General features: G+C 42.5%; 1 protein-coding gene across 3 annotated transcripts in view; it reads right to left on the bottom strand.

Annotated features, from left to right (window-relative positions):
* Nucleotides 1-14577, bottom strand: part of NEIL2 (nei like DNA glycosylase 2) — a 199038-nt gene that overhangs the window by 101077 nt on the left and 83384 nt on the right. For all 3 annotated transcript variants that reach the window (XM_085609132.1, XM_085609130.1, XM_085609131.1), the window contains one exon: nucleotides 4770-5110. In XM_085609132.1, the coding sequence (XP_085465258.1) occupies nucleotides 4770-5110 (341 nt within the window). The remainder of the gene's footprint in view (nucleotides 1-4769; nucleotides 5111-14577) is intronic.

The following is a 14577-nucleotide window of genomic DNA, read 5'->3' as shown; positions in this document are numbered from 1 at the left end:
CACAGGGCATACTACTGTCGCCTAAAAGCATATCATGAGCAGAAGGGAATAGCATAGCCCCCACAGAATAATTGATCCCCAAAACCAAACCTAATTGCATCGTACAATCAGCCTGAAGGAAATCGGGCTATAGCCACTCCACTGCACTGCACCAGGGGCTCGGTGGTTGGTCAAGCATGTGGCAACCACCAGAGCAGAACGGGATCACAGCAGGGAGGGGTGACTGTCTGGGGAGGTTAATCCCCTTGCACAACCACAGAATACAAATACTCAGTAAATCCAAACCCCCAAAATCAGACATTCACTTCATACCAACTTCAGAAAACTCACTACAACAATAAAGACTAGTGACTCAGCATTAGAAAAAACCTCAAGCCTTTACTTGCATTCAGGAAAAACACAGGGCTCGATCTGGAATCCGCGCTATTCCTCCATGTTTTGGTCTGCTGCTAGTCCACTAGGACTGGGTTGGCTGGCCGCGCCCCAGGGGTGGCCCGATAGAATATGGAAGTAGTCGTCCTGCAAGTCCAGCACAACCATCCAGTCTCAAGGATCTAGGGCAGACAGATATTGAGCTAACGCGAGCATCCTGAATTTCTCCTTCAGGAAGAATTTGGGCGGGCGCAGGTCTAAAATAGGGCAAAGGTCTCCGTCCTTTTTGGGGACCAGAAAGTATCGATAATAGCAACAATAGCCCACGTCTGATGCAGGCACCCTCTCAAGGGCTCATTTGGCCAAAAGAGCCTGTACTTCCTGATGGAGATGGAAGAGGTGGACTTCCGTCAACCGATTTGAGGATGGTGGCTTGGGCGGCAGGGTTTGTATAAAACCTATGGCGTAATTCTGCTGAAAGATATGAAGTACTCTTTGTCCAATGTTATGGACTGACAGTGGGGTAACTGATGTCGGATCCTGCCTTGTTTCCAAAGAGCTAGGTGTCTCTAAGGGCATGTCCATAAGGAATGCTAGACATCACCCAAAAAGCTTGTACTTTATTAGCTATGCATGGCATCTGAGTGCCACTGAAAATTGAATCTCTCTTCCTAGCAGGTAGGTCATTATCTAGTCCACAGCGAAAGGTGAACTTTGCTGCATCTCTGCCATCAGCAATAGCATGTGACATTCAGGCATAGGCCTCCTCAGTACTTGCACAACCTAATCCCAAACTGTACGAGTATCTGCCAAAAGGCACAGGGTGTTTACTGACCACAGTGCAAGGATGGCAGAAGAGAACATCCTCTTACCAAAGGTGTCCAACCTCTTAAATACCCTATCCGGCGGTGTGGTAGATAACCGACCAGGGTTGACTTTGGACGTAGAGGCCTGGACAACCAGGCTTTCAGGGTTGGGGTGTTTGGTGAGGAAAGCTGGGTCCCCCAGCGCGGAGTGATGGTGGCGGACAAGTGTCCTTTTCACAGACACCCTTGTGCAGAGCTTGGACCTGTCCCTGATCACGACAACAGCAAGGGCTTCATTAAAAAAGAGAAGGGGTTCCGAGGGGATGATTTCCAGCTGTAGCATCTTGGCAGCCACCGACTGTAGCTGCCCCTCTAACCAGCATAGCAAAGGAGGCCCTTCCTCTGTAGTCCCATTAGGAGGACAGATGAAACAGTGTTTGGTGATGTGTTCAGACCACGGGCATCCACCAGTTCCTCATACCGGTTATCATCGGCCTCCTCAAGCGGGCTTTAACCATAAGGTTAGTCAGATCCTCTACAATCATATTCCTCTCAGGGCCTGTCAAAAACAGGGAGTCCATGGCTCTGATCTGGAAGGTTAAGTTCCGTCTGGCGCCGAATTCGGCACCGGGCATGCTGTTTCAGTTACGAAGTTGGTGGAAGGGGCTACAGTGAAGGTGATGGTCCTGTGATCAGAGTTGTCCTGGATGCAGCCCTAGAACCAGGTGCAGAGGGCAGACGTGCCAACGGAAATCCAGTGGGAGCACCCGCCAAATTCATGGGGACTGAAGGCACTACAGAAGGGTCAGCATGCCCAAACATTAGGGGTTCATGGAGCAGCAGTCCTCACATGTATGTATTGGAGTAGTGGCCAGGCTGTAAGCACCACAGGAAAACCAGATGCGGGTCTGTCATAGGAACCTTAGGATTTAAACCCCACGTTTTTTTGGGGGACATCCCTGACACACTGGGAGAAAAGTCTCGAAAAGGGTCTCTACTGTCCAAAAAGCATGCAAGCAACAAAGCAGGTTAGTTGTCAGGACAAGCCGTTCCGTGCTGGCTTGCCGACCAGGCTTGGGAATGTACATGCCAGTCACCAACACGACAGCAAAATATCTGTGTAACAACACTAATTTTCTACCAGCTCTAAACCAATGCAGTTGGCAAGGAACGGACACTGCAGGATGGAATTACTCAACCCACCACAACAACAGCAATTCCACATAGCACAGCCTCAAGTCCTTTATTCTTATTTATGTTCTATGTGATTTGGCAGCAGAAAGAAAGCAACATTCATAAAGCCAAACCCTTGGAGTCATTTTTGTGTCTACAACCCGTTTGCCCAAATTGCTGATTAAAAGAAAATCCTGCAGGTATTTCTAGGGTTAATTCGAGTTTGGTGGTATTTTTCAGTTTATTTACATTATATTTATCAAACACATTAAAGTTCTTGTTGAACTCTGTTCGTTTCTAAATAGTAGAAAATATTCAGAACAAAATATTTGTAGTCATATAGGGTTAGCTTTAGAGATATGAATTTGCCTCCAGATAGAACTCTTTGCAATCAGACGTTTATAAAGAGTGGCATAGCACCAAACATGTAATGCATCAGTTGTAGCAAAAAGTTAGTCTTACCTAACAATCTTATCTCATTTACCCACACCGTTTCTCTGCCTTTCTTGCTCTTCTGTGCGATGGACGAGTCTGAAAACAGTGCGGTGTTTAAAGACTACTTTGGCCGAATCACGTAAATGTAAACAAGCTGGGCATAAAAACTGAAGCTTGCAAACTATAGCTGTGAGCAGCATGATTATATACATTTCCGGGGTTTTTTTCTGAGACACATTCATAGGTAATGGATTAACACATACATAAACACGCATATACACTCAAGCACATGCTTGTATAGGCATAAATATATTAATCGGCAAAACTTTAGAGGATGTTAAAGTACATTAAGAAAAATAAGGGCTCTAAGAGAATAAAAAACATTACTTGCGATATTAAAATACATATTCGAAACATCGATATTATAATAAAAGCACAAGCACTCTGTTTAATTTAGGGTGGCGAAGTGAGCTAGAGAACGAAGATGTAGTCAACCCAGATCTGTGACGGGAGGTGTGTCTGAAAAGTTTCAGCGCTCCGTCCATCATCTTTGCGTTTGCTTTGTTCGCCCTAAGGGTATGCCTGGACATGGGTCCCTTGCTCACTTTGGCACTAGATACAAGCTAGCCTGGCTGATGAGGGGTGTTACCCCGAAACTGGTCCCAGGATGCTGGTTTCTGGTCCAGGGAAGACCTGGCTTGGCAGTTCGGCTGGACAGTTCCCATGAGGCACTGGGACAAGACTGATTTGCATATGGCTGGGTCTGAACTGGGGTGGCAAAGTGAGCTAAAGCTCGATGACGGATTCAACCCACATCTGTGACAGGGGAAGGAGTGTCTGAAAAGTTTCAGCGCTCTGCCCATCATCTCTTTGGGTTTGCTTAGTTTAGCCTCTTCCCAACATTTTTTTTTTTTAAAAAGGCCCATGCTCCAGAGTTATTAATAGCTACACTGCTACTGCTGGAGGGATGGGACAGGAGGTAGACACAAACCAAGCTATGCTGGTGATTATGGCCTTTTCTCCTGGTTGGGGAAATTAAGTCTTAATCACTTTGTCTTGCGTGCTGTAACTAACACTTTCTTTGAAAAATACTGTTCTTAATTTTATATGTCAATTAATTTAAAATTATCCATTTTTAAAAACATTAATAAATAGGAATACTTTCTAAAAAGTACTTTTAGTTGCTTTTCATATTTAATGTGAAATAATTTTCCATTATTTTAACTCAAGCACACACATGTATGGCCATGACACATTTTTGGCTAACCCCAGTTTATGGCACCACTTATAAAGTGAATTAGGCAAAGAGGTGGTACATTATGGCAGTGGTGGAAACTCATTCAGATCGCAAAAACGTTCACAACCAAGTACTCCCTTTGCACATTATTCGTGAAATCTCGAACAACGAAGCAAAGCACTCTTCTGCAGCTTCAACACGTTCCTGCTCCTTCTGCTAAAGCAGCACCGACTGGGAGTGCAAAGCAACAAAGAAAAATAACGTATTTTTAAGCCACATTATTTGTGTGCTAATATGGAGTTATGAAAATGTCGTAAATTATTTTTTAGAAAATGCACTATCACACTTTTCCCCCTAATATCAATGTGGAATAACGTTCTGTTGGAGTGACACAAGCAAATACATTTTCTGCTTTGCAAAATGCTTTGGTGAACAAGCATCTATGGCACAGCCTTTACTCAAGGGAAGAATTGTTGCAATATGGGGACTCCACTGAATGAGAATCATTTCATGGCAGATGTGCACAAGGTGCAGGAGCAAAATGCTGTCACTCAAGCTTAGTAGAGCCATTGGCTGAAGTTGGCTGGACCACTGCCCCATGATGTGGTGGGCATAAGCAACATTTTAATGACAATTTAACTGACCAATGGGTGAAGAGGTTTGATCCAAAACCCCTTTTTGTAAGAATATACACATGTAAATAAAAAAAATAGTTTGCTAAAATTCTGCTGCAGGTCATTAAATACCTGGGTACAGGGTCTTTCCAGTCTCCTCTTTTGTTAGCTTGCTTGGTTCTGGCAAATTCATTGGCCCGGATGCTGCCATACATCCCAAAATGAAAGCGCAACCATTTACAAGTCGTCGTCTCCCTGGCCAGCTCATTGGATGCCTTATTCTTGGTTGTTTGATTTGTTCCCGGTGTATCAGACATTTCCTGCTCATTATCTTGCAGCATCACACTGTTTCCCTCAGAGTGCATGGTGCCTTGTGAGCTTGGACCAGCTTCCAGGTCTTCATGAGGAAGGTCAGCACTCATTGCTGATTGCAAATCTGAACCGAATGCAAGGAACAAATTCTTTCCATGGACCTAGAAGAGAAACCGTATTTTTTTTAGGTAAAATATGTCTTTTTGGCACAAGTCCCTTTCTGTCACGTTTGATTTTTTTCTACAGTTCTAATATATTTTGAATGATTGGAGAAATTACTATTAAGTTAGCTATAAAGGAAAGCACGACTTGCTTTAAGTTATCCTTTCTAGTGCCAACACACGTTCTAAAATGTCTTTTCAACATAGTGCAAAACAGTTCTTTACCAAAGCCAAATTACAACATCAAACATAAATAATCGACAAACCAAAACCATTAAGATAGCTCAGCAAAAAAATCCATTTACTGTGGGAATCCATGTGTGAAGAGAAGGTCAGAAACTCACCTTCAGATACTTTCATTCACCCTCTCATCCTTCCACGGCCAATATAAGGACTACTACTGAGTGCAGGTAAAACAACAACTGTTTATATTGCCCTAATATACTTGGATATAAATGTTAATGGCTAGATTTAGATCAACCCTAGTACAATATCCATGTGTACACAGCACGTTTCTATTGGAGTTATGTATGCCAACATTGCATAGATTTCTGATCCCTACAAATCTGTCCATAGTGCAGATGCACTGGTGTCATATTGAGAACATGAGAGGTTAAAACATTATTTTTAGTAGAGGTTTTGAAGATTTTCCGAAAGCGAATGCCAAACATGTCACCACAGATATCTATATGCATAATTACATGCTCCTGACCTATACCTTTAGCTTAACACCAAGCATAAGCAGCTTCATTCATCCCTAGCCATTAGGATCAAGCAGTGGATGTACCGCAACATGACTTGTGCTGATTAATTGAAGGAAACAGAAAGTTAATGGATTATTTCATCTTCTATAATATTATTTCAAGACCAATTTAGGTTTAAAAAATTGCTACAAAACTTTTATACTTAACTGAATTTCTGATTGTAGGGGTGTGATATTTGCAAAATTGCTTTTTGCTGACTTTTTTCAAATTTAAGGGAGTTTCTGGCTGGATGGATGCCAACTTCCTTAAATTAAATTTGGACAAAAAAAAAAAGAAAAAAAAGTTCTTCTGTTTCGTCTAAGTGTTCCCCAACCCCTCCCATTCCTTCCCCCAAGCCTATGGTGGCCTAAGGAACTTAACCCCCTTCAGCTACCGGCTACACTGCTAGTCAGGGACATTTGTATCGTGCACAAATCACTCCAAGAGTCTCATGGCGCTTGCAAACGGCTCTGAAAAACGGATAAGGACTTAGTTTTCAAAAAGCCAGGTCTTCAACTTTTTGCGGAAACAGCAGTGTTCAAGAATGCTGCGCAGATGTGAGGGCATTTTGTTCCAGGATGCCGGTGCCAGAAAGGAAAAAGATCGACCCCCTTGCCTGGCAGTTTGAATTCTGAGGGGAGTAAGCAATGCTTATTGCTGGATCTAAGCGCTCTGAGTGGCTGATACCAGCGTAGCTTTTGCGACCAATATTTTGGACCGCTTCCGTACATATGCTTAGGAGTTAAGAATAGGATTTTAAAAAGGATTCGCTTTTGCACTAGAAGCCAATGGAGAGTTTTTAAACAAGAGGCAGAAGAGGATCTTTGCGGGAGGTCAAGGACTAACCTGGCTGCGGTATTCTGCAGGACCTGGAGCCTATTTAAAAGGTTTTCATTTATTGAAAGCAATAGGGCGTTACCGTAGTCCATTCTATTTATAATCAATCCCTGTATTAGTGGTTTCCGCGCCTCAGTAGGGATCCATTTAAAAACCTTCCGCAGACTGCGCATAACGCCAAAACAAGTGCCAATGACATGGTTTATTTGGCCCTTCGTGGATAATCGGTTATCCATGTAAAAACCAAGATTACGAACCATATCCTTGGGAGTGGGACAAGGGCCTAACTTATATGGCCACCAGTCATGTGTCCAATGCTCGGTAGCCTTGCCAAAGACCATGATCTCTGACTTACCACCATTTAGTTGGAGATAGTTAGCCCTCATCCACTTGTCGACATGAGTCATGCAGTTCCTGAAACGCTGCTTGGTTCAGTGGGGTCTGGGCCTAAGGTGATCAGAATCTGAGTGTCATCCGCATAGGATATGACATCAAAACCATAGATTCTGATCACCTTGGCCAATGGGGTCATATACAAATTGAAGAGCATTGGGGTCAAGATAGAGCCCTGGGGGACTCCCATCTTGACCGGTCTCTCACGTAAAATGCTATTTCCCATCTGAACAGTTGTTACACGTTCGGATAGGTCGCTCTTGAACCATTTAAGGGCGTTCCCTCTGACGCCTATCTCCCAAAGCCGCTGTTCTAAAATGTTATGGGAGATGGTGTCAAAGGCGGCAGACAAATCGAGCAGGACGAGGATGACTGACTGGTGTTTGCCTAAAGCCAGTCTGATGTCATCAGTGACCTCGACCTGTGCGGTCTCCGTGCCATGGGAATAGCATTTGATTGTAACCTCTTTTTTCTAGTCAAATTAAACAAGTCGTGTCAGTCTGTTTTGCTGGACTCAAGTCTTTGAAGTACTGCTGCATTTGATCCCGAAGGACGGGTGAAACACTGTGGTCCCCACCTTGTTAAGCTCCCATTTAGATTATGCTAACAGTCTCTATTTGGGCCTTCCTAATTTGAAAACTCCTATTGGTTCAAAATACAGCAGCAAGACTAATTCGGAAAGTTCCCTATCAGCAGTCCATATTGCCTCATCTGAAGAAACTACATTGGCTGCCAGTTACTAATCGCATCAATTGTACATCCCCTACTTTTGAATTTAGGGCCTATGCTGGTGATGTCTCTTCCTATCTGAGGAAAAGTCTCCGTCCATACAAGCAATGTAGATTGCTTGGGTCGAAAAATCTTTGACTACTGCAGGTCCCAAAACTCAAAAAGGCTAAACAGGGAGGGAGATCCTTCATGTTCCTCACGTCCAAATGGTGGAATACACTCCCGATTAGCCTTCATAGCGCTGCCTTATTTTCAAAAAGAATTAAAGGCCTTTCTTTCAGATAAAAGGTTCGTCCCCTCTGCACTGCTATCGTTTGATCAGTCTCTCCTAGCCTTAAAGGCCAGGGTGCTTCGGATGAAGCAGTCGTGCACTGTACAAAAGTCTTTGATTGACCGACTGATTTCTTCCCACATTAACTCCAATTCTATAACCTCCTGCCAGCCTACCTACCCTACTGGTTCCCAACCGCCTCACACCTGCTCAAACTAGACTTTGTTACCTCCAAAGACTGAGCATACCCCTGCTCCAGGTGTTAGTTTGTGAAACTCCCAACTCACTGCCAACATCTATTTTATCCCATTAATTTAGACTGCATCCTTTATTCCCTCCATCAATAACTCCCAGGACTTTACCTCACTAAGCTGGTCTACGTTGTGCACATTTCCCAGATCACAGAGTTCAGAATTTGCAATCCAGTGCTTCTAGAATTCTTCCTCTTTGGCTATGGAAGACAGCCCAACAAAAGCACTCATTTCACATGCCACGAAAACCAGGCTGCAGAGGTTCAGGAATACAATACTGCTAATTAACGTGGTCTCAGGAAGCAAAAATGTTGAGGCGCATGAATAAGACTTCCTGCCAATCAAAATAAAGATAACAGGAGGTTGCCAATTGAGTGCCAAATGTTGTTGTAGCCATCTTTGTGCCTTTTGGTAGCATTTCAGCAGTTCCTTTGACAAGAACTACATGGTCTGGAGTAACACAAAATGTACCGCCCATTGGTTTCAGGGTTGTCACTGACCTTACAGAGGACATATTGTATCTTGGCTCCACCATTGTTACATTGCAAGATCCCAATATTTATTGGAGGTCATGGTCAAGACATGCATGTCTGGAACATCATCTCAATCTTTTCAAAATATCAGAACAATATCTTTTGTTATGATGTGTTAAAAATACTCACAAAATAACCATTGTTTTCAAAGAGTCTAAAAAGGTTGAGAAAGGTTGTAAGCTGAGAATAATCTGGCAAACAGTTTAAGAGAACATAGAGAAAAGCAATGGCCACCTAACCTGTTTGCTGAACGTGGTAACAGTTAGTAATTTAGTAGTGGATAAACTTACTGTACTGGAGATCAGGCATCTTTTTAGACGTTTCCAATAAATGCTGGAATCTGCCCATAAATGAATCGAGGAACAATAAAAAGGGTCTTTTTTTTGTGGAGTTTTATATTATTCGAACTAGACCCGAAGGTATGAGAGCGCTTTACATGAGCACCAGTTGCGTTACAGATGGATACATTCATTTTTATTAGGCACAGAGAGATTGAGTGATTTGCCCAGAATAACAGAATGTTGAGTATGGTAAACAGCTTTTACAACTAGTTTTTTACTTCGCTGTACCATTACAACGCATGCATTGTACATCGCAAAGTCATTACTACGCATTGGTTTTTATAACGCATGGTCATTTACCACGCATGCCTTTACAACGAATTCCGTAGTAAAGGTATGTATAGTAAATTACCACATGCGTTCTTAAAAAAAATGTAGACAATCCACGTCGTTGTAAGGAAACGAAGGCTGTTCCGTTTCCTCATAACGACGTGCACCGCCCCTCAGAGACGACATGAAACAGGAACCAGGAGGAGAGAGGAACCATGAGGAGAGAGAGGTAAGGGGGATTGGGCATGGGGTGGGGGTTACTTTTTTAGGGTTTGGGGGGGGTCGTGCTGCGGGTAGTGGTTTAGGGTAGTAGTGTGGTGTTTGTGTAGGGTAGTGTTTTAGGGTACTGTCGGGGGTCGTGCAGGGTAGTGTTTTAGGGTTTAGGGTAGTGTAGTGTTTGTGTAGTGTAGGGGGTCGTGCTGGGGGTAGTGTTTTAGGGTTTGGGGTAGTGTTTTAGGGTTTAGGGTAGTGTAGTGGTGTTTGTGTAGTGTAGGGGGTCGTGCTGGGGGAACTGGTTTAGGGTAGTGTAGGGGGTAGTGTTTTAGGGTTAGGGTAGTGTTGTGGTGTATGTGTAGTGTAGGGTAGTGTTTTAGGGATTAGGGTAGGGCTGGGGGGTCGTGCTGGGTAGTGTAAATGTAGCGAGAGGACTGTCCCTTACCTTAGAAAGTTTTACCACAACTATACCTTTACCACACATGTTTTTGCGTTGTAATGGCATGCGTGGTAAAGGTATGTAGTTGTAATTGAGAACGCGTACTAATACCCAGGTTGTAATGGTACGCGTTGTATTGGTACGCGTTGTAACGAGTGCTATTCCTTGAGCATCTCTGCCAAGACTCAAACTCGGTTCCCCATCTCAGAGGTCGACTGCCCTGGCCTTTGGCCACATTCTGTAATTGGTCATGTTCCTTGACAGAGAGCCAATGAAGCTGGGAAAGAAGAGGCAGAGGATTAGATAATCTGGGCACTTTTGGAATCAAGCGAACCGCATTTTTTTAAATCTGCATTTGTAGAGTAAATAAGATGGAGCCATTTGAGAACTGGCATATTCAAGAAGGAACCCAAAGAGGTGCATGGTTCAGGAAGAAATAACTAAAGTGACAATATTCAGCCGTGGATCAGTCCTAGACTCTACAAGTTTAGCATGAAATTGAAGAAGTTCCATTTCAGATGGCCAATAGGTATCAAGACAAAGGTTTTGTGCTGCACTTCCTACTAGATTGTCTGTTTTTTCAGCATTTATTATGAGTCAATGACTTCCCCCTCCAGTTACAAATGAACATTCTACTGGAACAATTGGTGGGGTGTAGGGAACCAGTATTTGGGTATTGTCTGCATGCACAGAGAAGATAACCCCAAAATAAGAAATCACCTTGGCCAGAAGGCTCACATATATATATTAAAACAGGGTGAGAGAAAGCAGGGCCCTGAGGAACCCCATATTTAACTGGGGCTCTTGGGCTTTATATAGAGGTAAACTGAAAGATGTGTGGTCATGGAAAGCTTCAATAAGTGTTTATTTAGCAAAGTTCACTGCTAAGGCAATGCCTAAATTGTGAGTAGAGTAAGTGTCTTCAACAGGAAGTAGCCACTCCCTTAGAAACTAGTAACACAACAATTGGATGTGAGATGGATTTTGACCAACTGATGGACTTCTTAGGATTAAGACTAACGTTATATTGGCTTAATTTACAGACATGTGAAGAATCATCTATAGAGTTCCTTAACATACTAGGACTCATTTGTCTGCAAGGAACGGGTTTAGTTTGTAATGTGAAGCCACGTAGGTCCTAGTAAACCCTTTTCCTGCAAACTCCGAGGATCCCATCACCTGTTATTATGAATTCATAATCAATGAAGATCGACTCAAGGAAAGGAATATCATAAAAATACTTTCAGAGGTTTTCTGAAGGTCATGCTACTGCATCTGGCCTGATGTGCCCAGGCCATTAATCTGGACCCAAAGGAAGCTAGACCCGCAAACTTGACAACGGAGCCACGCAACCTGCATTCAACTTGGCTCATAATGGAACCTGAGATTCCACCTTGTTGTATTACTGAAATAGTGGTGTAGTTTCTATGATGTTTATGTTTAGCCTAGGAAATTACTACTGTTTTCTACTGGAATATAGAAAACTGATTTGTCAGTTCTGCTCTTGCTCCCGGTCTTAAGGTTTGTCGATGCTGTGCTGCACTCAAAAAGTGATCATTTATACCTTGGATTTTGTGCTTTGCAACAATAGGTGACAAGCTATAGTGGTGTATTTGTCATCAGAGCAGCACAGGAATGATGTAACCTCTACGGTTTGGATTCACTCGTGTTACTACAAGGACGTTTTGGTTGTTTTACTCAATTGTGCCTATGGAATGTTCTATCTTTTGGCAGCAGTTGTGAAAAATATCCTGAGGACTCAAGGTTAAGGTACTGAGCAAAATTATGTTTGGAACTGGATTTACCTTTTTTTTGTTGCGTCAACAACCACTTGGATTGGATCATTCAAGAGAACATCGTGTCCAGCTCGAAAAGCTTTGCAGTTTTTAGAGAATCTTAAGGTCTTATTCTAATGTTTCTCATCTGTTGTGTATCATGCTAATTTAGGATTATTAAAGTGATATGAAATGCCTTTTTTAATCAAATCTACTTTTATGATTTGTTTTGTCAAATCAAATAAAGTTAATTTGAGTTGAGATTGCAGGAGTGTAGTTTTAAAACTGAATTTGTTCCAGAGAAGTGCAACGTGACTGCTGATTGTCTGCAAAGGTTACCATGCCAATTGGATGAGGGGGGAAGGATGCATGAAGGAATTGGATAGGATTGCTACTATAAAAGAGGTGGTTGCTGGGAATTTTGATGCTATTACAGAGAAGTTGTCGGAAAGTGAAACAAAGGACATATTTTGGCAAAGGTAAGGAAATGGGTGTTGGATGGTTGACCTAAGAAGGAGTAGATTTCTCTGGAGTGGTTGTCATTTTGGAAAGTTTCAGGAGAATTTAAAGTGAAAGGAGGGTTAATGTTCACAGAAGGTATCTCTATGATATGCAAAAGGTGATTTTGTGTTTGGGTCATAAAGAATGTCTTGGAATGTCAGCCATGAAGAGACTCATCAGAACATGTTTTTAGTTGCCAATAAAGATAGGATGGCAGATAAAGTAGTGAGGGAGTGTGAACAGTGTCAATAGTGAAAAAAGGTTAAGAGTGAACCCTACACCTTCAAAACTAGTTGCATGGCCAAAATTTCTATGGGGAAAAATTGCTTTTCATAATCCTGGACCATTCTCTTTTTTTACCTACAGAAGCAAGGTTTGCTTTAGAGATGATAGATTATCATTCTAAATGGCCCGAAGTGGAAATTATTGTGCAAACTGCTGCTCAAGTGTTGACTGAGTTTTCTTAAAAAAACCTTTCCTAGGGAAAGGATGCCCCGATGCCTTGCCTATGGACAGTGGTGTCCACATTAAGTCGAGTGAGCTGAAGACCATTCACAAGGAATGTAGAATACATCGTTTTACCACTGTGTTGTATGAGCCTCGTAGTATTGGTTTAGTAGAGACATTTCACTGTGTGTTAAAAGATTATGTGGTGGAGATGCACAAGTGTGGTTGCCAATGAAGAAATGTGTTGAGAGAAAAGTTATGGATGTATCGCATCACACCTCATACTGTTACTGAGGTTAGTCAACTCAAATTACTTAAGGGAAAAGACCTGGTTTCCAAGTTGTGCCCATGAGGGTTCAGGAAAAAATGCAGTAATATTGAATGTTAGTACAGTTTGGATCATGCAGGTAGGAGGGTGGAGGAAAAGCAAAGGAAGTCTGTAAGTCTATAAGAGTGGTCTGGTGTGAAGTGGAATGTTAAGGACCCCACATTTGTTGTGGGGGATTGGGTCAGGATTCTCACACCAGGAATACTTCACAAAGGAGAGCTTAGGTATGGTAAGGCGATTACAGTTATTAAAGTGCTAACCAATAGCATTAGTACGCAAGATAGTAAAGTGTGGAACATCAGAAGAATTGCTAAATGTAAATGTGTGACAAATCATGATACTAGTGATCATGTTGTTGTGAAGCAAGGTTGTGAGGAGAGCGGTGAATTTTTGGTAAAAGTTAACAGAATTTAGCGGAGTGGCTGTGGCGTTGTAAGGCAGCATAGTTGTAGCAGTAGTGAACACATGTGCAATTTGGTGGTAAAAAAACACATGGGAAAGAACCGATGTGCTCCAAGTAAATACTGAGATTTTTTAGGGTTATTTTATATTTAAAATTTGTGTTACATTGTTGTTTCTAACTTTTTTGTATTCAAAAGGGGAATGCGTTTTTTATTATTGTTTATTTTTCTATGATGCTTATGTTTAAACTAGGATACTGTTACCATGATTTTCTACTGAAATATGGGATGCAGATCGGTCAGTTCTTTTCTGGCTGCCTGTCAATGCTGAGCTCCACTAATTAAGTACTGTTCACCTATGTCTTAGATTTTGTACTTTGAAACAAACCACTTCTGACTCAGCATCTTGGACACTGTACTCGCAAAATACCTTGCATCATCTGATAGAATTGGTCAACCACAGGATTCTCTACTTCCTAGATCCACCAATTCATGTTGTTTAAGAAAACTTTCCCTGTCACACTAAGAGCAGCTCTCGGTCCACAGACGGACGCTAGAGCAGACGTATTTGTGCACTGAGTGGGGGCGTTTTGCCACCTCCAAGAACCATTTTTCGGGATGCTCGAGGCCAGGTGACATCTCCCCCTATTTGGCTTTTCCTATGCATCCTGTCCAGCTCGGTTTGGATATTAATGGGTTCAAAAGAATGTATAAAGCTGTTGGGTTAGGTTTAGTACTACCCTGTGTGGTTCTACCTTGTTCGGTAGAGGTGTTTAAGGCATTTTTCTTACTTGGGGACTACTACTTGGGACAAGTAAAGCCTGTATGCGCCTACCGCCTGTGGGATCAACAAACAGACATAACATGACCGGGCTGATGCTTGGGAGCCGACTGCAGTCATGTGCTTGTACCATGCATTATGCAAACGGGTGCTGTGTAGTGCTTGTGGGATGCTGGTATTCAGTTTAGAGTATTTGTAGGTGGTATACGAGAGA

This window comes from Triturus cristatus, chromosome 6 (assembly GCF_964204655.1).
Source record: "Triturus cristatus chromosome 6, aTriCri1.1, whole genome shotgun sequence".
Classification (NCBI taxonomy): Eukaryota; Metazoa; Chordata; class Amphibia; order Caudata; family Salamandridae; genus Triturus; species Triturus cristatus.
The sequence above is the reverse complement of the archived record's forward strand: the minus strand, read 5'-3'. Positions and strand labels throughout refer to the sequence as shown.